General features: G+C 39.6%; 1 protein-coding gene across 2 annotated transcripts in view; it reads left to right on the top strand.

Moving 5' to 3' along the window:
• The window catches only part of astn1 (astrotactin 1), a 518,487-nt gene that overhangs the window by 187,017 nt on the left and 307,029 nt on the right, over nucleotides 1-24,441 (top strand). The window contains exons 6-10 of one of the 2 annotated variants that reach the window (XM_080907209.1): nucleotides 3,906-4,013; nucleotides 5,666-5,815; nucleotides 9,850-10,017; nucleotides 19,340-19,424; nucleotides 22,466-22,540. In XM_080907209.1, coding sequence (XP_080763335.1) covers nucleotides 3,906-4,013; nucleotides 5,666-5,815; nucleotides 9,850-10,017; nucleotides 19,340-19,424; nucleotides 22,466-22,540 — 586 coding nt within the window. Of the gene's footprint in view, nucleotides 1-3,905; nucleotides 4,056-5,665; nucleotides 5,816-9,849; nucleotides 10,018-19,339; nucleotides 19,425-22,465; nucleotides 22,541-24,441 lie in introns of both variants that reach the window. The other variant, XM_080907208.1, reaches the window with a different exon arrangement.

Raw genomic sequence — 24,441 nt, 5'->3', positions numbered from 1 at the left:
TGAGAAAAGACAAAAACGAGTACAAAAAAGAGACAAATATATGGAAGAAGCAAACACATGGAGGGAAACATGAAACACTAGAGACAGGGGGAAGAGAACAGCAAAATATGAAAAGGAACCAAACTGAGAATTAAGAAAACACAAGTGCTATTACATTTTTATTTTATTTAATAGACTGGGAATTGTGTAGGCAAGGTTTTTTGTCTTCTCAGCAATGTAAAGTTTCCCGCATGCACTGCAAAGTCAGGTGACTGGTATTCTGCTGGATATATAAATGAATGGTTCAATATTGACCTAGCGATAGCAGTCACTACTGTCGAATATGATTAGCCTTTGTTCTGCTGTAACAGTAAGGTGATCTTCTTTGTTTAATTTTTGCTGCTGTCAATCTCCACGTTTATTCTCATCCAGTCACGTTGACATCAGTCCTCAGCAAAAGGCCTCTATGTGACTTTGGCTTAAGCACATACATTTACTCAAATCTTCAACTTCCTTTGTGTTGTCTTTAATATTAATTTAAATGTAAATTTGCTCTTACATCTAAAAATATGCTGCTCAAACTGGCCAGTAACAGTTAAAGTCCACCCATGGTGACAGTGCTGAAGCTCTGATGTGTTCCATCCATGTTGAGGCATTCATCAACTTTGCAGCAGCCTATAAGATAATTCATTTAAATGAGTACATGTACATATCCACACGAATAAAGCAGCAGTGATGCTCTTAATATGAATTATGGAGGATTCTTGTTATGTAGTTAAATTAATCCCCCAGCTGTAGTGCAAACATTGTTGCCAAGACTGTCTGGGAGGATGTTGCAACCAAAAAAACATGCATGATAAAAACACAGTAGACTGGTTTTGTTATTTTAAATTTCAATTTTATTAATATTTTTTGGTGAAACTTGTAATTCAAGCATGCCTGTGTGCTTGATGTTTTTTCCCACCTCCTTCTTCCTACTTTAGGGCATAGAGATTTAATTTGTCTTCACAGAGTTTTAGTTGCGCACACTGAATAATGTTCGAGAGGACTCTGTTTCCAGCCAGCAGACATATCTGGGGGGAAAGTGTGCAGTGAATATTCCTCATTATTAAATCAGTCGTGGAAAACACTGCAGAAACAATGGTGTCATCTAAAAAGGCTGAAGTAAGAAACGCCAACATCTGTGCTGTCAGATAGTCATGGCTGCCAATAATATTTACGCTGCACATTCATATCTTGCGTGCATTGTTCAAAAAAACCCAACAATATGAAAAGCTGATGAAGCCGCTGTCATGAAAAAGTCCTTCTGCGTTTGCCACATTGACATCGCTGCCAACTGTGTTTTCATTGGCCCATTGTTTCTGAGGGATCGTCTCCAGTTTAATCAAACACCGCCTCTTGGTTGGGGATTTTTAAAGCTCTTGTCACAGAGCAACGTTAGCATGAATTTTATTTCGATTCTCACACGTCCCGCTGAGGCAGCAAATCTTTGCTGCTTTGATGGATTTTCCCCCTCACTTTTTGATTCGCAATCCGCTAACACTTGTAAGACAAGCTTCAATACATGCCCCCTAAATATAGCTAATGCCTCAGCTAAAACACTCAGCTGAAATGCACTGTGGGTATATTGTTGTGCGAGAAGAGTTTGTTTATTTTTAAGTGTTGCACCTACTGTATAATCAACCCTCATACTTAAGAGCATTAGCTTTAATAACAGTCTAATGACTGGATGTTATGAGAAGGATTATCCTCCCAGATAAAGCTGAACATTCTTCTTTTTATTTAACATTTACTTTGCACTCTTCCTCTTTGTAGAGACAAAGTCTTATGGATTGTGTTTTTCCCTCCAGTGTAGGAAAAATATGTAGCACAGAAAAACAGGAGTCATGTTGAGATTGTCTAGCTAAAGTATATGTTGTGTGTTTTCATGTATTTCTTTAGTGTTTATGTTTTTTATATTACTTGCTGCCTCATTGTTGCTTCATGTATACTTTGAAATGAATGAGCTTGGAAACAGTGTCACACAGTTCAGCCCTCAGGCTTTGAGCCTTGAGTCAACACGTAATATCTTATTTATGTGGCTTTTTTACATTATCTTTAGACACATTTATGTTCACATCCTGCTTTAAGTGAGATGTTTGTTTCACACATTTTCTCCTTCTTTTGGCTGCGTATGATGTTAGAAATGTGATACCCTTCATACGGTCAAGTCACACAGCTCACCTTGTAAGCACTGGAGACCCGCTAATTTACTGGTAAACCATTTCTTTACCAGGACAGCGAGTATAAAGTTAGCCTGAAGCGATTATGCCCGTACAGGGAGAAGAAGTAAAGCAGCTTGTTTCAGCCAACGACCAACCAAAGTCCCAGGATAAAATAACTAAGGATTATTGATTTGTGAATCATTCCCAGCTACTGAAGAATACAAGAGTAAAATCATGATGCTCGAAGTGAGCACAATAGCTCACCTTTAGATATTTACAAGTGTTGCCATCTTCACTTTTATTAAATGAGTATATATTGAGTGTATATAGACAGTAAAACAGGGTGCTGTAAAGGGTTTGTAGTACATCTTTGTATCTGATGGAGGAAATGTGCTTTGTGTTTTTGTAAAGTCAAAGTCAGAAAAAGAAAATCATAAGCTTGTGCATCCAGTTTTTTTCTCTTTTGATGCAGAGCGGTCCTGGCATTTTACATTATACTAAGTACACACCATAAAACCCATGGACAGTAGTGCTTAGGAGGACCCACTAAATCGCAGTCCTTAGCAAAAAAAACAGCAGAAAGAATTTTTTTGCTTCTAGTTGATCAGTGGTCTTAATTTGATCTTGTCAAGCTAACCAAAGTTTAGCATTATAACAGTGTGATACAAATTCAATGGTTTCTACTAAAAGCATTTTAGTTTGCTGTTATTGCTTCCAAGTGACTGGTTCCTCCTCATATAGTTCTCTCTAAAACATCTCCAAGGGTCTTAATTGTAGTGCAGTGCTATCTTAGAATCACACAAAAAGGCAAAGCGCTGAAATGTTTTTATGTATTCCTCATGTTTCCTTGGAAAAAACATGAACACAACCAGCCTTGTGCATCATGGATACACCAATAAGGTACATAATGACCACATTATGTTTTCCACAGTAGAATGACTTCAAATTGTTTAGAAATGGCCTCACAACCAGATTTTCCAGATTTATGGCTGGAACAGTTGCTTCTCTAAGATACCTGCAAACTGGCCAAAACTGTCATGTTGCATTTATGGAGGTGCTCATGCTCACTGATCAGTTCATCTAGTTCATTTGATTTGCAGCTAGTTACCCTTAAATTTGCACATATGCTGCTTCTACATTTTGGCTTAATTCGTGTTAAATAAATAGTGATGTGTGTTGTTGTTCATCTGGAGTTAGATTTACCTGATTTTAGAAATTTTAGAAACTCACCTGATACGTCTGTGTACTTTTCAAATCTTAATATCTGACAAGCACCAATAATATCAAACTGCACAACAGTAAAAATGAAAGTAGAGGCTAAAACAATAGTCAGTAGTCTCAAACTCAAACATGCACTTCTGATTGTTTAACACAGGTGACATCAGTATTTTATTCAGATCGAGTCCAGTTAAGCCAGCATGCACTCTTTTTAATGTGCTGTTTCATGGATGTGGCTAATTCAAAATGTGTCAGTTGGGGAAAAAAATAAAAACTAAACACAGTATTTTAAAGAGAAACTGGAAAACACAGTGCTCAAAGTTGCAGCTTGATTTTTATTACAAATGAGCCGACACATCAGTAGATGATAGAAGAAGAAGACGTCCAGCAGTGGGTTGATCGTGAGTTTTGGCTTTTTCCTGCCATCTCTGTGAAGCTAACTTGAGGACAAATTCCCCACCACTGGTCCAGAACTCTTTTGTATTTTTTGTGTGAATCCAACAGCGGGTTCAACATTCTTGAACCCAGACGGGGACTCTGGGACGGAGGCAGACAGCGAGCCTCAGCTGGCCTTTTACACCGACCCAAACCGCAGTCGCCGCCGGAGTCGAGGTATGAGAAATGGTAATGCCAACAGCGCGTGGGGCTCAGGGGGTAAGGAGGACTCATACACCTACAGACAGTTAATCTCGCCGTCTGATGGTATTACCATCGCCACGACGCATGACAAGTCACCTTTACAGTGCATATAGCGGATGGCTCTGGTGTTGTATGTGCTCATCAGTTTGACTCCCAAGGGAAGCACATGCTGTGTATATTCATAGGTGTGTGTAGAGTGGTTGTGAGCATGTGAAACTGATCTCAGTGCATCCGAATATAATCTTGTTGACGGAAATCAAGCAAGATGATGAGATCAGAGGTCCTCAGTACAGAATATTTTGGCATTAGTTGCATCTACAACCCAAAGAACATCTTATTTTGAAATAATATTCCACACAAATATTATTTCTAAGCAGGATCCTCTGCAAATGCTGTCATAGTGAAGTGGTGCAGCATGCTTTATATGTCAGCATGCCATGTCCTTGCAACTTTGATGTACAGTAATGGGGTGTGGAAAAGAGACAGAGAAGATTTATTTTTTCAAGTAAAAAAATGTGACACTGGCCTCAAAATAATAGCTGCTGTCGGAAGGCGTTACAAGCTGTTACGATGCCTCCAAGCCAATTATTCCCCCGTCATGTGCACAGGTGTCACAAACACAGCAAAGCCTCCAGAAGTGTAGCCAACACCTTTAATTAGACTGAGCTTTAAGAATAGAACTATGTTGTTTAGATGCAGAGGATGACTCATGTGGCACGACAAAAGTTGTTTTTCATGTATAGAAAATTTTGAGAGAAGGATGTGAAGAATGAGACATTCCCCTCTTTCATATAGAAGGCAGAAATGTGCGCTGAAGAGAGGTTTTGTAAAATCTGAAAAATAACTGAAAGGGAAGTCAAAGGGGTGAAATTCTGCCCTGCATCCAGTTTCTGGGTAAGTTACTCGATTAAATAAACTAGCTTTAAACATTTTGCGATAGGTCAGCTTTCTACTTTGGCTTTTGTTTAAAGGATTGCCTTGGGCATTTTTTGAATGAAAAAGTTCTGCCAGAGTAATTTAAAAGTGACAATGGGATCTAGAGTTATTCAGCTAGTGAAAAACGAGGCACTTTAAACACAGTGACCTTGACTACATTCAAGGTCACTGTGATATTTTTCTGTGTGTATGTGCACGTATGCGTGGGTGTGGGGTCAGTTTTGACACTTTCTGCATTGCACTGGGGAGCAAACGAGATAAGGGGAGAGTTCTCACTTTCGGGGGAGGGGGGGCAAAGGAAAGTGGAGGAAAGAGGGAAGGTTTGAAGAACAACCTCTCTCTTTTTTCCCTCCACACATTCCAGCGTGGATGTTAAAACCCTTCGTAGGTAAACTGTATTTCTGTGCCACTGAGCCGTGCCTTGTGTCAACTTCCCAGAGGCTTGAGGGTTTGGATCCTAACGACCTTGTTATGGGTTTAGGCCCATGTTGTTGGGGTTTTTTGTCTTTGTTTGCTTGTTTGTAAAATAACTGTAAAATGACTCCCTGTGTAGCCATTGTGTGTACATGTTTGTGTGATAGTGTGCATGTACTGATGGAGGGGTTCTTGGGGAAAAGTGTGGTATCTGCTTCACAGTTCTCTACTCTTTCTTTTTCTTCCTCCCCCCCTCTCTCATTTCTTTCTAGCAGCAGGTTCCCCTCGGAGCCCCATCAATAAGACCACCCTGACTCTGATCAGTGTCATCAGCTGCGTGATTGGCCTGGTTTACTCCTCTCACCTCTCCTGCAGCCTCTCAGTCCGGGTAATCTTACATGTTCCGGAGCACCTCATTGCTGATGGTAAGGCCTTACACCAGCCACGGACTGTGGATGCAGCCTTTTCCCAAGCACATCCCCAGGGAGCGCTGAGCTTGCATTTCCTCGTCACTCTCCGGGGAGTTCGGCTCACTATATCTCGCTAACCGAGTGCCTGTGCTTTGTGGTCGAGCTGCTGATTCGCTTTGCTCTCTCGAAGACAAAGGTAAATGCCAGGTCGACCACCCTCTGCCTGGGTTTCCCATGTCGCAGCGCACAACAGATGTGCCCTCAAAGCATCGGAGCGCATCGTTGCTAGGTTGCAATGACCACCCACAGCCAAACCTCCATCGCGCTTCCCCTGGTACTTTCTGATATGTTGAACCACCTCGCTAATGAATTTCAATGTAGTACCTGCAAAAAAAAAATAGCACCACGGGAGCCAAGTGTTGGCTCCTGCTGGCTCATTGGCATTTTTCAGCTGTCACTGAAGTGAGCTGGCAGTCCAGATATATTATAGACTGTGACTAGGCTTGCTCATCTATCATCTAGAGGTCTGATTTGATTTGAAACGCTGCTGCTTTCCGGTGGTACACGCTGGCCTGCCAGTGATATTAAAATTCCAGGGAGGCATCGAGGGAGGGAACTTTGAAAGGAGAGATGAAAGATGGCGAATTCGCCTGTTGAATTACAAAACTGGGATCGATTTAGGATGTTTCCATAAATGTCTCCACAGTCTCATCAGACTTGATTTGATGTCACGGTGAATCAGATGAAAATCTGGATTCCACCGCTGTGGAAAGAAGCTATTAATGCCAACAGCTGCACATGTGTCTGACTTCAAATATTGAAAGAAAAGTACCAAAATATAGAGTCACACCTTTCTCCTTGCCTTTCACGTCTGGGAAAGTAATCATCTGAAGATGTTTGTGTAGTTACGCGGGATAACAATATCTACTGCTTTTCAAGATACATAACAAAGAACAGGGCCAACTTTTTCTTCCTATCACTAACTCGGAGAGTCGGGAATAGAAAGGTGGCTGACGTTTATCATCTCAGATTGTATTTGCTGGAAATAGATTTACTTTTACCATCTGTGCCTCCTGTGAGAGGTTTCCCAATTACATCTGAAGCTATCCCAAGGAGCGATGCTGTGGCCTAGAGTCCCATCCGAGTAGTGGCTGGGGATTCATGTTACCGGTCATGCCTCTGCTGCCATTATGCTGCCATTATAGATGTTTATCCATCAGATCCTGGGCATTTGAGTCAACCTCGGGAAATTTGAAGGCAAACATCCAAAAAGTTAAGCACAAAGTACCAAGTAGTAGACCAAGAGTCTACTGCCATTCTAGCAATGAAAGTGCACATAGGCACAAATGAGTGAAATTTTCATGTAATGTTAAGTGTGCTAGCCTTTAAACATGCTACCATAGTGCACCAGAGCTAATGCGCCTGGTATTTATGAGCTCTATAATATTTTTTTTTATATAGAAGTTCCAAGGTTTTGGAGGATGGCAATCCAGCACCATCTTTCTTTGTACTTGTGATGTACTTGCACAAAGTAACGCAACATAACTGCTCTATTTAAAACGTGACCAAAGAGCTGCACACAGGCGATTCATTCTGCTCTTAAGTCTGGTGCTCACGTTAATAATTCTGGTCCGTTCAGGCCTACGTGGCTCCCTGTGAGAGTCAAACATCACGATGTGATGAATGTCTCAATTAAGATGGCTACAGTTTCTTATTTTGATAAATGAATTCTTCATTGTATATTAGACCATATATAAAGCATTTATGTTTTACACAGAAATCCATTTCATCTTTCAAAAGTGCATACATAGTTGCCAGAAAACTCAAATAGAACATAAAAAGTGTCATAAAAACAGAAACACTGCTGGTGTCTTCAAAGTTTTTCCAGGCAGTTTTATGACTCTCCACAATTAAGCTAACAGGATGAGTCCAGCCATTTGCAGTGTGTGCTCTAGTTCTAAGGGAATCATCAAAGAGGATGGCGCTAACTAGGGCACACAGAGCCTGCCAACACGTCATTAAATATGCTTGGGTTAGCAAATGCCCAGTGCATCCCGTGTTTGCAAATGGACAGTGCTTTGGTCAGTGAGCGTTGTTGCTAATTTACGGAGATCACACAGCGGATAACTCTCAGAACCAAGTGTTCCAGAGACACCTCCTGTGTCAGGTGTCCTGGAACATGGAAGAGTGCTTTTGTTTTCCCAGGCAGTCACAAACTCAGTAGAAAACATTTTGCATACGAGCTCCCTTTAGTTTACAGCATTTGAGCTGTAAACCCCCGGAGACCTCAGTCTTTAAGTGTATTAAATAAATTAAATATTAAATAATTTCCCCCAGGGATCAATAAAGTATTCTGATTCTGATTCTGATTATTCAATGGAACTAATTGATTATACCTTTTAAGATGGAAGTTGTGTGCTGCAGCTTTCAACCACGAGGTAATTAAAGCATAAGTAGAAAGGTTTGAAATTAAACAGCAGCAGTAACAACGGCAGTCCTCGCCTCATTATCCTGCATTATGGCAACAGAATGTTAGCCCAGTGCTCAACAGTTTTACTTCCACTGATCAGATGCACAAACTTTGAAATTTACATAGAAAACAAACAACGCGACTGTAACTCATTTACAGCTGCACTCTCTCATCTTTAACCTTTTCAGAATTACGTGTCGGCCCATAGTCGTGCCAATAATCATTATTATGCATTTATTATTACAGAGAAAGCGTTGAGCTGATGCTTTGTTTGTGTCATAACAACCACTAATAAGAAAGAGGAGCACTGCGGAGGACTTCTCAGGGTCGGGGAACATTTGTTTCACAGACAGCCATACTTTGTTAAAATAAAAGAAGGGCCAAACACTGAACAATGTAAGTGAAAGAGATGAGATGCACAGCACGGAATTATGTTAAATGTTATGAATTTGACAGCTATAACAATCGATTTACAAAAACCCTGAGACCTTGGTTCAAAAAACTGTTTTCTGGGAGAAAATGTAGACTTTTTTGTTTCAATTTGGCTTTCACTGACATAACATAATGCACTGTAAATGCTGTATTGCATCAGCATTTACTCTATACAGTTTGTAAGCAAATATAGAGTCATGAATAACTATAAATTTTTTATGGCATGAAATCACAGCAACAGTCACCTTTATGCGATTTGAAGTAGCAAAGATCTTTCTTACAATTAAACATTTCAGAATGTGTTGTTTTGGTCAAGATGCCAGTTCTGCCCTCACTGCTTCTATTTTCTCCACAGTAATAATAGAAAAAAACCAACAAAAACAGCAAGAATCAAATGTTTTTCACTGCCCACCCAGTTATAGTTATGTGGTTCAATCAGCCAAGACCATCAACCTCGTCAAGGTACATTTGGAAATCCAGCTGATCATGCCTTACACATGTTATTTGTGTGATTATGGATATTCCTCTGTTTAAATCTTTCGGAGTGTTCACAAGTTTTGCTTTTTAATTTTGCAGCTTTCATGTTTGCACTATGGCTCTTAAACTAAAAATAACAAGTAATGTCTTATAAAGCTTTCATGTTCTTTCCAGATCCACTTCATTTTAAATCTGGTATTTTTTAATCACATTTTCTTTTCAAAAAATTTAATTTGAAGGTTTCCTAATTTGTTTTTCTCTCGTAGAAACTGCCTCACTAAAAGGTGGTGCTTGCTGTCATTATATTTAGCTGAAGATATTTCACTTGTAAGGTCCAATATGTGCTGTAACCTTGTCTTTTTGCTGTTGTTGTTAAATGGTTTTAGAAATGATAGAAAATATAAAGAAATAAGTGGTAAAAAAAAACATGATAAATATGATAATTTGCTTTGAAGATTTTGTTCAAAGTCAGGCTTTTTTATGTGTCCTGTTCTGTTTTTCGTTCCTTCTCATTCATCCCTGCTTTTTCGCCCTCCCCCCGTCTCCATTCCTGCCATCTTTTCGTTACCCATCAATTACCTTTGTCCTCCTCTTCAACCATCTTATCCATTTCACATTTCTTTCCTGTTCCCTTCTCTTCCATGTCTTCCATTTCCTCTGTCCTACCCAGGGTCAAGGTTCATTTTGCTCCAGGGGAGCCAGTTGGATGCTTCAGACTGGCTCAACCCGGCCCAGATTTTGTTGTACTATCAGCAGAATGCCAGCGGGCCGTGGGTGAACGAGCTGTGTGGACGACGCCTCCTGGATCCCTGCGAGCATCAGTGTGACCCTGAGACAGGTGAGCCGAGGCCGAACTGCCAGCTCTTCTCACAGCTTTGAGTGGAAATATTAACTAGCAGTGAACTTATTGATCAGCTCTCTTCATGACTTCCATTGGACGGGAAGTCCTGAAGAGAGCTGATATTAATACAGTTATAATTATGACCTGTTACATAAAATGCTGCTGCTCTTGAGATATGTCAGGCTTTACTATAAAAGCTTTCAGATTAATTAGAAGGTTGAAATGATATGAAAATCATTGTATTTTACAATTACATTCTAAAAAACAACAAAATATAGTTTATTGTTATTTTTACATTAGTTATCATCTTTCAGAATATGCCTACAACAACATTTTGTTTAAGTCTAGTCTTCTTTTTGGTTTTTTTTCTTTGACTTACAGTAAATTTAGGCTTTTTGTAAGAAAAAAAACTGTATTTGAAACGCACGGCTTTACTGGAGGCTTTTGAAGTCTGATTTAGTTTAGTTACGGAGTAATTTGCCACAATGTGAAGCTGCTTGTCGTAGCTGTATCCATTAGGCTTTGTACACTTGGTTTCTCTCCGTTGTGGCCTCCCGTCCACACTCAAGGAAAACGCAGCGTTTGCACAACGCTGTCGAAAATGAATACATTTAAAGACGCGGAAGCACCGACAGTGAAAACAGACCTTTTCAAAATTATGACACATTTTAGTCATATGATGCAGTCATGTGACCAGTTAAACCAAGATAGTGGAGGGCAGTCCTATTAAAGATTAATATCAGTCTGTAGATGCTCCAGATGGCTTTTCTTCAAATTCTTTTATTCTCACTGGCTTTTGCGACTTTGTACTTTTGTGTTACTCGCAGCATCAACTCCACCTCATTGTTAGTCCATTTAAAAAACTCGGTGCTTTTCCTCAACATTTTGCCGGAAAGTAAGTAAGCAGCAGACATAAATGAGCAAGCCGAATCTTCTTGTGCTTCACACATGCGCAGTACTGGAACGTAAGCGTTTTCAGCCGTTTCAATGTGGACGCACAACTCTGTGAAAACGAGTAGTGTGGACGCGGAGCGTTTTCAGACGTAAATCTATCCAGGCTAGTGTGGACGCAGCCTTAATCGTCTGGTATATTTGGTGTTCCCTCTGAACAGAGTGAAATTTGTAACCGGCCATCAATTTGTTTTATTTCACAACTAAAAGCAAAATGAGCCTCCAGAAACAGAGAAAGGCAAAAGTTGCATCTGTAACTTTCACTCTCAGTCTTAGCTAATGCCCACCTCACCATAGCTGCCTTCAGCAGAGAAAGGTTTTAGATGGTTACCCTCTAAAATCACATTTATATGCAGACCTTGTTCATTAGTCGCCCGTTATTGTTCATTTTAACTTAAGTCTCATATAATAATAATCTTATTTACTTATTCAATCTAAAATAGATAAACAGCCCACATCTAATGTATTTCTTAAATTTCTCTTCTTGCACAAAGTGCTAATGATTATTGCTGAGGGGAAGGCTAATAAATCCTCTGTGTACACTGTGTAACAAGTTAGTGTTCATGATATGTACGTCTACTTCAGATAAACTAAAGCTCATTTTAAAAAATACTAATAATAACAACCTTGTTTAACACTAACCTTATTATATGAAACAGCTTCACTATTTTGAGAACACATAAACAGTATTAAAAAAAAGAAAAACATCCTGATGACACAAAAACGATGTAATGGACATTGTGAGGACATTCTTCTTATTACCAGTTTATGACTCATAAAGTTGTTGTAAACAAAGAAAAAACTACTAATAAATAGCCAACTTTAGCAACATCATGAGTCACAATTCTAAACCAGCGTACTCCGTCCTCGTCCGCCATAGTGCCCCCTGGAAATACTTCTGATGTAGTCTGATTTGTTTTTGGTTTTTTTATTATTATTCTTCATCCGCAGTGTTTTGTTTTGGGGGTTTTTTTTATTCTACTTATTTTAGAAAATTGGTGAAGATCTTTATATCCTCCTGTTTTGCCTGCTTGCTTGTGTCTACACAAGTTGCTGAGCTGGCGGTGCCGCCCCGAACAGTGCAATGCACAGTGCAGTGTGATAAAAGTGAACCTGATTGTTTTCTTGAAACAACATCATAAGTGCAAAAGCAACATGATAATAAGTTCTGATTGACGGGAACGTGTATAAATAAAACACACAAAACTCAAAAAGTAAACAATGCAAACACAATAGTGGACTGTTTTTTTTAACTTTTGGTTAAATAAGTGAGCTCACTGTGAAATCTTAAACGTGTTTCTGAGATATGTTTCTCACCCCAACGGATTGTGGCAGATGGCCCCGCCCCTCCCTGAGCCTGGTTCTGCTGGAGGTTTCTTCCTGTTAAAAAGGAGTTTTTCCTTCCCACTGTCGCCAAAGTGCTGCTCATAGGGGGTCATGTGATTGTTGGGTTTTTCTCTGTGTGTATTGTTGTACGGTCTGTCGTACAATATAAAGCGCCTTGAGGTGACTGTTGTTGTGATTTGGCGCTGTGTAAATAATATTGAATTGAATTGAAATATGAATACAATTATGATCTTATTAGAAACCTAAAAATAAACATCCTGGTTAATTCATACTAAGCTGACTGATTTCAAACATTTCCTCCCTCCATACAAATTACTTAGTCCCAGTTCACAACAGCAGTCATCTCATGGTTTTGGGCTTAATGGGAATAAGAGCATAAACAGCTACAGGAGAAAGTGGACACAAGTTAATGTGATGGAACAGTGGCGTATAGATGCTTCCCCAACAGCCTGAGGTTGTAGCAGCATAACTAAGGCTTGGTTCAGGGTCACCTGAAGGAGCCCTCACTACAATCTTAAGCTGAAAGGAAACTTTTAAACCTGATCTTAAAAGGAGAGATGGTGTCTGTTTCATGAACTCAAAGTGAGAGCTGGCTACACAGGAGTGGAGCCTGATAGCCGAAAGCTCTGCCTATAAATTCAAATGAGAATATTTTGCTGATAAAAAATAACAGCAAAACATTTTGCTGTTTAGCGAGATCTTTATCAGTTCTCACTGCCTGTATATATATATACACATATATACATGTATATATGTGTATATGTGTATATATGTATATATTTTGATCTTACAATATGGGACTAAATGTAGTGTGTTAAACAGATTTATGCAGTACATTCTGATAAATTAATAAATTAGAAGCATTTGATGTATGTAGTTATATCTCATTCCTCAAATTTGCTCAGTACTTGCAAGCATATGTTATTAATAGGAGACACGATGGTGTTTTTAATTTCTCTCAGATCAGATCATTTTAATCATTGCCTATTATAAATGACTTCTTCAATTTCTGTTCTAACCTTTTTGTCAGGGAGTATTTTAAAATCAAAGTGCTAAATATAAAGTGGTCCCTGTTCCAATGGAGGTGTTGACAGTAAACTTTTTCCCTGGGCAATTTCCCACATACAGAAATAGCCCTGGCTTCAAGTTTCAAGATAAAGTTTTACAATGCATAAGCTTCCAAGAAACAACTAAATTTCTTTATGAAAACCGTGTCAGCTTTCAGATATACAACAATCAATTGGTAAATGGTAAATGGCCTGCATTTGTATAGCGCTTTTCTAGTCCATAGGACCCCAAAGCGCTTTACACTACATTCAGTCATTCACCCATTCACACACACATTCACACAAATTAAATGCATCCTGTCATATGTAGAAATGTTTTTTCAAACATGCTTATATCTGTAATGGCTCGAGGGAGAATGCAGACTGAACAGTGTAATTTTTGCTTTCTTAGACAGTCTCTGCCACTGCATCACTCTGATTATTAGTACAAGAAGTCTCACATTTAAAGTGTCTTCCTTGTTTTGCATCCATTATTCAGCAGCCTAACTCTCCCCTGGGCAATACAGAGTAAGTTCTGAGACCTTTAAATGAATCAAAAAGCTGGGCCAGTGTGTCTCATGCCTGCTCTTCTTGGAATAATTTCTGAGGTTCACCCACACACCCAAACCTCCACTCTCCCCACTCTTAAAATGATATATGGACCAGCCGCAGGCTTCAACAATTTTATTATATTTTTTATGTGATTAATTTGTAAAGGAGCCATTGTGTATATGTAAGGTTAGATACAGGCTTATCAGTGGGATAGCACACATGACAATGAGTGTGTATAGGCTGCCAGGAGATTGCAGGAGATTGCAAAGCTGTCTAGCTGTTGATTTGCGATGAAGTTGAAGAGTCTGGAGGTAGTCCTCCTTCTCCAGTACTGCACTCTGTGCAATGTTTAAGTACCAGTAGCAGCAAAACAACCCCAGAGCATGATGCTACTACCACCATGCTCGACAACTTTGTCTCATCTAAAACTTTTATCCAGGAGGAATTTGGTTTGTCTTTGCTAATTTCAGTCAAGCTCGAAGGTCTTCTTTTCTTGGTTGGCACCCTCTCTATGCTGTGTTCCAGCAGTTTCCAGTTGATGGCAGACTTCAGCCTTGTGGGTTCCGGGGTAATTCCTGAACATCCTAACCAATTTCCTCTCATCTGGGTATGACAATTTTTGTCTATCTCCAGACTAGGGGTGGGCGATATAAACGATATACGATAGAAACTATATCAATTTGGCCAACGATAGAGATTTTGACTATATTGCTCTATTGTGATAGCGCATGTTGATGATGTCATCAAGCTGCACCTGTTTTGGTCGAAAGCATCGCAGCGGCTACAACCATTATCATCTGCAAATTATGCCAGGCGACAGTCATAGCAAAGAGATCTCGTCTCTCACTCTTGAAATATGGGGAAAGCCAAAAACTGCGCTTCCTCCACTTCCGTAACATTGATTCATTAATGTTGAATTCTCTCGCAGCTGCTCTATTCCCATGTTGTTGCAGTATATTAATAACTAACCTCGTATTGTGGATAAATAAACTCAGTTCTCCTGACTGAAGTTTGGCCCGTGTACAGCATCCTGCTATGCGATTGCATTTGTCCCTGACCACCAGAATCCCTCACGTTAACTTTTATGGAGTGGAAAAAAAGTTGCCGTTCATCCTCCAGCTTCACTGTGCTAATGTTATGCTAACATAGCTGTGTCGCTAGCAATCACGTAGCACAACATTATATACCAGGTAATCCAACTTCAGTAACCCTGCAAACGCCACTGCTGTTTAGTTTTCTGTCTTCATTTATGTTGGAAGTGGTAGCAGAGCTGTACGTTTGAATTAGTTTCAAAAATCTCTCAGTCAGAACATGGTATGAAATGTTTAGGTGGAAACTAGCAAGCTAACTTCCTGTTAACTTCTAAAACTTAATTGTTACACCCGATAAAGCAGCAACGCTGATGATGTAATTAAAGATGAAAGACCGTTTTTAACTCTCAGTGTTCGTTTGACTTTGGGACCTGAAACGGACGGAGTTTTGGACCCAGATTACTCCGCGAAGCTCCTCACTACGGCAGCCGTAATGCTCTGACAATCCATCAAGCAGTGCAGCTTACCAAAGTTGTACTAAAACATTTTTAACAGATTTCTGCAGCCAAAATCGGTTCGAGGTCAGTAAGCACAACCAGAATTCATACATAAGGCACACTCTCGATTTTTGAGAAAATTAAAGGATTTTAAGTGTGCCTTATAGTGGAAAATACGTTATACAGAAGAAAAGAATATATCGTGATACATATCGTTACCGCACGTGCTTCAAATTATATCGCGATATGAATTTTAGGCCGTATCGCCCAGCCCTACTCCAGACCTTGGCAAAGATGTGACACACCCAAATAACTTGAACTGATGATCCTGGAATGTGCAGTTGTTTAGAAATGGCTCCAACAGACCGTTCAAACTTATATAGTTTTCTTTTTTAGATTTTCACAGAGTTCTGTGGATTTTTTCATTTTTCTGTCTTCTGTCAGTCAAATACTTTTTATGTTGGCAAAAAGAAACTGACCGTTTTAATCAATCGTGATCACGAACAAGAAGGTAATAGGGTTTGGTCTTGTCAAGTTAAAAGACACTGTAGAACATAAGTGAATACATGTCTACTCCAGTGCAGTCTTTGCTATCCACAGGACAGATCAAGTTCCAGGCTATTTGAGGGTGATTTGTACTGTATAGGTTCAGTATGTGTTTTTAAAGGTGACAAATCGCAGAGTGAAATTCAGTGAAAATAAAGCGTGAAGCCTAGATTGTGGCTCTGGCTGTATGTTGAGCAATTATGGAAAGTAACACCTTGCAAGTGTAAAACAAGTTTGAGCACAGTGCCGTGACCTGAGAGTGCAATGAAATGGCAATTAAAGTAAGATGAGCCATTTAGCAATGTTCAGGAGCTGTGCAACAAAGCTCATTGCCGCTCCAGCATTATTGTCATTATTTTTTGGATGCAGTTTAGATTATCAGTGAACATGTAAAACTGGCTTTCCAGTGTCAAACATTTCAATTCTTTCATTGCACATTTAACAGAGCAGCAAAGAAGCAATTATATTCAGAGCTACAGGATGTACATGTTAAGAGTGCCGACGAGGAAAGTCTTGGAAAAGCTGATGTTAGTGAAGAGCACATCCAGGTGATTCTTCTTAAAAGAGTAATTACTCAAAGCTTGAGGAGGAGAGCATGAACTTCCGTAATGTAGCTAAGCGACTAGAAGATGATGAGGTCTTTCTGGTCTATCTTCACATCTTTTATCCTAACATGCTGATATCTTGCACTGCTCTTTCGAACCCCTCCACACAACTGTTATTTTATTACACTCCAATTGCACAAGTAATAAGTTAATGGGGGGTAATGAGCTCAAATACACCAAACTCTAATGGTATTCTACTGCTGTGATAAAGCAGTCATTTTAAATGTACGTTTCCTTGAGTGAAATTCGATGAACACAGCAGATTAATCATGACCAGTGTCAGTGTTTTAATCATGTAATGTAAAGTTTAAATTGCAGCCCCATGTGCAGCACTTAACGGGCCAATAACAAGTTGGGAGTTCAATATTTAGGAACTCTGTGAGAGGATGTAGCGTGCAGCCTTTGAGCAGGATTATTATTTGAAAAGGGCACAGAGTATATCTCTTTCTTCTCCTTGTTTTTGTGTTCTTTTCTGGGATCACGGGCGTTACTGAACCCGGTCTAAGAGTTGTTTTTAACTCTAGAGCACACAGAGGCTCTCTTGAGTACAGAGTCAGTGTTAGAAAATAACCCCCATCTATATGTTATAAAATATAAACAGACTTGAAATCATGAAGACGCCTGACTCATTTCTTTTTTTATTCAGCTAGCATGAAAAGTCAGTAAACGATTTCCTTTAGCCTGGCAGGTATTGACAGTTGACCTTTTCCATTAACAGTGGTGTATACGCCCAGGGCCTGTGCTCTTCACTTGCCTCCTATTGAGCATGAGGAGAGCATGTTGTACATGTTACCCCTGAGTAACCATCTAAATCAAAGGTGAGGCCCCATCAATCATACTGGATAAAGTCGAGGCCGACATTTCTCCCAGGAGCTGATAGCAGCACAAAAAGCACACAGGCCTCACTTATCAGGACAATGGCAACACAGAGCATGAGCATTGTACGAGTCCCACTGCTGAGGTATTGGACCTTCATATTCATGTAAGACACTGGTATTTTTTGTATCGAGTAGTCGGTTTTGCACCCTCTAAAATATTGCCTAGTGACTTAGTCTGATGCTATAGAAACTGTTTCAGATGGCTTTAGACATTCAACTTTTAAACAGCACAGATGGGCAATGCTGCATTTCATGCTATTAGAAGTTGCCCCAAATTGTTGCCTTAGGCCTGAGGACTAAGTGGATTTGGGCAAATTACAACCCAAGACACTCTGTGCTTTAGTAAATAATGGCAGTGCCAAGTGACAATTCATTAGACTAATCACTGATCTAATCACTTCTCATTTGGGTAGGGGATGTTATTCAGTCATTGGGACCAGTCTGATAAGTGTGAAAAACACTAATATAAACAGAGTCTATTAAGTCTAGACATCTGGAGTAATGACTCAAAGTTAACTTCAGTATTTACTTCTAGGGTGTCCTTTTCCACTGTGTAACCACACTGATAAGCCACGAGAATAAAAGAAACAGACTAATATTCTTTGGTCCTCAAAACAACTCAAACCTGTCTGGGTATGGACACGGTACTTTTGTGCTATCTGGCAATACGATGTTGTTAGCAGTCTCTGTGGGTTGAAGCTTCGATGTCCAGTCAGAAGTCGCTGGGTAACTGTGCCGTCTGTTTCTCTTATTTACTCATAAAACATGAGCAGAAATTGGAAACATGATAAGGGAGCAATTGCTTATTGAGAGCTTCAACACTTATGGTTGCATTCACGGCATCATATTTCTTTCCTTGGAATTTGATGACATCTGAGACTAAAATGGAACTGAACCACAGTGTTCATCACAGGTTGCTTTCATTTTGTTGGCAGCTGGAAAATTACATATGTGCTAATTGTCTTACCAGTAAAATAGTCTTAGTGTATTTCTTCCAAGGCAAGTGTTAGCTAAGTGTCAGTCTTGCAAACTGACAAATAAAAGTAAGTTCTTGATTTAAAAAGTATTCTGTCACAGTCTGGCTGATCCATTTAGAAATGTATTTGACTGAAACCTAACAATTAAGTTCTGATTGAATTTTAAGTATGGTAACCATTTATTAGAAATCAAACTAATACAAACAAACAAATACTATATCCTTCATGTTTTTGATGAAATAATTTGCCATCTCCTCGGCTTATGTCTAAAAGTAGTAGCTTTAGGTTACTGGTTGGCCTCTTCAGTTTGTCTTGTTGCAAAATAAGAATTTCCAGAAGAAAAACAAAGAAAAACGACATTTTTAAAACTTGGTTTTGAAAAGAACTTTAGGGTCAGGAAGCATCATGCACATCAAGAAGGAGTCAAAAATCAATCCGAAATGAGTCATGCCGCAAGGTTTTAATGAGCTGACGGTGTCGGAGCGAGCCGGTGTTTTACACGCTGCGTCCTTATCAGTGTGTCAGAAACACATCCACTGACATGACGCACAGCAGTGAGCGCCATCGCTTTTTTTAGTAGCCATTTGGAGACTGGCTGCACTGTACGGAAACAACTGATTAAATATTCTGCTGCTGCAACGCTCTGAGGAATTTATTTTTCTGTTCTTTGTGAGATTTAAACAAAAATAGCAACCAAAAAAAAGACCACCTATGAATACATCATTAAAAATAAGAGATGATTAAGAGTGCTTCTCTGCAGAGGATTCATCTTTAGAATAGCTCTCCTGCAGTGAAATGGAAGGAGAGGGGCAGAGGGAAATTTCTAATGAATTAAACAAGGCTTGACTATAATGAAGACATGATTGAATCACTGGCTTTCTGCTTGCAGGAGAGTGCCTTTGCTTAGACGGCTACATGAAGGACCCGGTCCACAAGCACCTCTGCATCCGCAGTGAGTGGGGGCCCAATCAGGGGTAAGTTATGATAATCACCTCATAATGGTTTGTGATTGCTCATTACCATCCCAAAGTCAACAACAAAGGAATCACCCTACGCATCAAACCAAGTGGTATTAATTTGCCTGCAAGAATCAAAAGGAACAGTAATGTTGACAAGTACAGCTGATATTTTTGAACACATAAAAATTTCTAATGCAGGTAATTAGCTGTGCACATCGGCATGTACTGTAAAGAGATCATTTTTCTTTGTTGCTCGGGTATTTGTTTATAATCGATGTCATCGTCTGCCTGATACAATTCCTAGTTTTACAGTCCTCCGCTTGTCCCGAGGTCATGTCACTGCATAAAACAGATTAGATGTGTTATTATGCAGAATGTTCAGATTTACATTTCTACAGCTCTATTCTCTGACTTTATGTATCAACAAATCCTAAAGTCTGCTGTTCATAGGCACTTTCCCTAGCAGGGTCAAAATCTTACAATATTGCAGACAGAGAGCCAACAATTACCCCCCAGCGAACACAGATACCATAGGACTTACTGCCTGCTGTCGGCTGCTCTCAGTGGTCACTTACAGGCTTGGGAATACATCAATCGAGGGTCTCTCCAGCAGCTTCCACCTGTGGAAGTGAACAGCACGATTTTAGCACCTCAACCAAAAATCACAACTGCAGTAATAAATTGTACTGAAGTACAACATGGTTTTCTAAAACCAAGCAAATTCATGTCTGTTCTGTGTTCAGTTTAGTTTTTAGGTGTAATTTCTTGCAGACTCAATGCAGCCACAGGCGGTGAAGTACCTGCTGTGACGAGTATTTTAACTGTTAGTATTAAGTTGATTTTGATTTTTTGATTTGATTTGATTTTATTGATTAGCATTCAAATTCAAATCTCAGTGAAAACAGTGAGAAAAAAAACAAAAAAAAAAAACAGTGAAAACAGAACAAAAATCTACCATAAAGAAAGAAAGCATGAGACAAGGCTAATCAAAAGGTATTGGCTGAAGCATTTGCTTATTACGCCAACCCTTTTCACAAAATATCTTTTTGTATGCAGCTCCTGTACACAGGGCTTGAAGAAAATAATAAAACAAAGCAAAAACCAAACAAAACAAACAAACAAACAAACAAACAAACAAACAAACAAACAAACAAAACAAAGAAAAAAAAACAACTTTCCACCTTAGATAAGTAACTACATCAAAGTAAAGAATCAAGAGGTTGTTGTTTTTTTTCTCCTTTTTGTTCTTTTCATTCTTGATATATATATTTTTCTAATACTCTATTTTTAAACATGTTTTTAAACAAGGAAAATGAACTACACCTTTTTAAATCACTGTCATAACTATTCCACAGGTTAACTCCTCTAACAGAAACACATCTCTGCTTTATATTTGTCCTCATCTTGTTTTTCTTAAAGAAATCTGTTCCCCTTAAGTCATAGTTGGTATGTAAGTTGGTATGTACCTCCGAACCCATAATATATCCAGTAATGTGGCTGCAATGACAGCTGCGTGACTTTTAGTACTATCTTTAAATCATTTTCGGCCATAGGTAGATTTGTTAATTTTCAGTGGCTTTAATGTGGTTTATGATCTCTGCGTCTTTTGACCTCAAAGTCACCAGTTCTGTAATGATTCCAAGTGATGACTCGATATTTTTTGGCCTTAAAAATGCTGTTTCAGGCTCTTCTCCAGGAAGTTATATTAACACTTAATTGAGTTCACATCTGCTTCTTTAAAAAGTCCTTGACCTTTGGCGAACACTGGTGCCACAGTGCTGGCCACTCGGTGACCGCTGTGCGTGTAAGTGTGCGTGTGAGGTGTTACTGGTTTAAACTGTCTCGTGGAGTTTTCTTGGTTTGTTCTGTGTGTGTTTTTATACCAAAACATATTGACTAGAGTGCTCATGACATTTCTTTTCTTAGAAAAAAGAAAGACATGCACTGACCACAGGGAGATATATTGTGAGAACGAGGGGACCCACTAAAGTTTAGCTCCAGAGCGATATGTCTGGGCAACAACTTGTTAACAAATGGTAACAATGAAGAGGTACCCCACTGTGACTTCTTTAGTTCTTGTGGACTGGTACTAGATTCTGCTGCACCATGAAATCGTTCTACCAATCAGTGTGAAGAGTGAATGTGATGATGGCCTGAACAAGTCAAATCATACATCCCTAATCGATCACGTCGCCGGCAGGCATGTATTCTCTGTATCACACGCCAGCCTCAGTGCAAGTCGGAAATGTTTTCATCTTTGTCTGCATTTTATGAAACGTCAGAAATTTGCCCCCTTTGCCCATCTACGTAACTCTGCACCTCTTTATCTCATTTCCCTGGCGCTCTCCCTGAGTCCCTGTCACACCTGTGTAACTGAGTGAGCACCCTGGGGTGACTTAAATGTTTAATGACCACGGCCTATGGTGTGGATGCAGCTCTTCCTCAATGTTCTTTTTGCTTACAGTAGTGGTGGAGTTTGCTCAGAATGACATCGGTCCCCTGTCACTTCTCCCCCTTACGCTCTCACTTTGCAGACTGTTTAGTCCCGGAGCTGCCACTCCCCATTAATCTCCATCATTGCCCCTCTCTCGCTTCTGCCTCTTGGCATCTGTCTCCTCCCTTTGATGCCCCCACTCTCACTGGCTCCTTTGTGCGCCCTCTCCATCACCTTCCGTCTCTCTCTCCTTTCACTTTGACCCTTTCTCCCATTCTGTCTCGCCCAGTCATCCTCTCTTATCCCCTCCCCTGGTAAATAGATATGAGTCAAAGTCACATTGCATGTCAGCTGCTGGAGAAACACATTTTTCAATCATTATGTTTACACGTAGTGCACACTGCAATGCTGGTTGTGATTTGTTGGGCTCTGCGAGGCGGGAAAAACTCAAAGTCACACACGGAAACATGGCTAGTGTTTCGATGTCTAGGGGGTTTAGATTAGGAGGATGGTACAATGAAAACACTTCGCAGGCTTTGATTTTAACACACAGTTTTATTCTCTCTCACCTTTTTTCTGTTCCTCTGATCTATTCTTTTTTCTTTCCTCTTTTTCATGCCAGTCCCTGGCCTTACACCATCTTCCAGCGCGGTTTTGATCTTGTGATGGGAGAACAACCCTCTGATCGCATTTTCAGGTAAGGAGAACTTCACAAAACTTTGTTTTATCTGACTGCATTTTCTGTGGTGCTGCAGTCAAATAACTTGTTAGAATTCAGGTACAATAGCTTTGATTGTGTCTCTCCCTTATGATTAGGGGAGGATTTTGAGCTCCGGCTGCAGAATACCTTCTAACTCTGTCGGTTTTAAATGCACTATGAAAGGGAGCAAGAGGTTTGATTTTCAGATGGGAGAAACATCACATAAGCTGTTTGCTCTGCTGTTGAGAATTGATTTTTAAAACAATCTGAATGCTACACATTCATGAAATTGATTGGAAAAGTTAATTTAGTTGACCACTTCAGACAAGGTCTGAATTAATGCTTGATGCATATTTACCCTGCTGCTAAAAAATCACTTTAAAAAGGTTACAACGGAACAATGGCTGATGTTTCATTTGAATTGAAATTGAAAACACTGAACAAGTCAAGTGTGTGACAGAACAGTTTCTGTCCATGTTGACTCCATATTGCTTCTCAGGTCCATAAGTTCATAGTGTTTTGGGTTTTTTTGTAATTTTACGCCACCATTACAGAGTGGATCTTAAATCAAACCAAGAAGATGTGATTGAAGTGCAGACTTTGAGCTTTAGTTTAACAAAATTATTGCATCAACTGTTAAAGATTTTTATTTTATAAATTGTCTCCATTCATACAGGCTCAAGTTGTCAGGGCTCTGTGTGCGGGCAGGTAGAAATGTGGATCCAAATGCAGGACTCCGAGACGAAATGTAACTAAAACCACAGCTTTTATTGCTGGCATGAAACAAAAACCCAAACCAAACCATGAAACCAAGCAGGCGCACACACAGGCAGGGTCTGAGGGTACGACGCGACACCGAGCATGGGAAAACACAGGGCTTAAATACACAGGGTAGTAATGAGGGAATGGGCCACAGAAGGGAGACACAGCTGGGGGAGATCAGGGCTAACGAGACGGGGGAAACAAAGCTGCACACACTAACATAAGACAAAGACTTTCACAATAAAACAGGAAACATGAATCACAACTCAGAGACACGGACTCAACACAGAGACAGAAAATGACACATGGAACTGAACTATACATGAAACCACAATTCCTAAAACATGGATAACAGATACATGAAACTCAAATAATAATCATCACAACCACAACAAGAGAACAAGAAAACAATCCATGATGCAAAATTACACCAAAACATAATAAACTCAAAATACGAACCATGACACAAGTGTAATTAGACAGTTGACTGTAAAGCGGTTTTGCAGCCATGTTGATTTGATCCCATCGTGTTGAACTCGTGGCATGTGGTAGCTTTTCACTGCAACTCTCGCTATTATACTCAAGAACAGGAAGGCCAGGTGACATTTGGGCTGAAAATCCTAGAGAAACATTGTCTGTTGCAGTGTTATGGCGTGGACACTGTTGTGGAAGTTTTCCATTTAATAAAGCCTGCAGACAAGCGGTGAGCGGTAGCTAGCATGTTTTAATCAAAAACAAACAATCTGCTGTGGTGCTAAATGACAAATATTGTTATTTTCCAAATACTTATGGGACTTTTGTAAATACCTTGCTATTTCTTCAGCAATTCTGCACTGATGAGCAACAAAGAGCAATAAAGAGTCTAAAAACAACACAAAAGACCTGAAAGACAAATTCGAGCATGCAGGATATTCACCTTTTATTTAGCATATATGACAGCACAAACTGCTAAGACAAATGACTTGCTAAGCACCAAACATATTTCCAAGTTACTAAAGAATCAGATATAGTTCACAGATGTCGGTTCAGATTGAATGAGCCCTGAAAAGCAAGTGAATGCTGGCCTTTTGTCAGATAAAGGTAGCTAATTTACAGCTGCTGTTATAAATTATTATGCTTTTAAGAACAGATGAATG

The sequence above is a fragment of the Rhamphochromis sp. 'chilingali' genome, assembly GCF_963969265.1.
Source record: "Rhamphochromis sp. 'chilingali' genome assembly, chromosome: 16".
Taxonomy (NCBI): Eukaryota; Metazoa; Chordata; class Actinopteri; order Cichliformes; family Cichlidae; genus Rhamphochromis; species Rhamphochromis sp. 'chilingali'.
The sequence above is the reverse complement of the archived record's forward strand: the minus strand, read 5'-3'. Positions and strand labels throughout refer to the sequence as shown.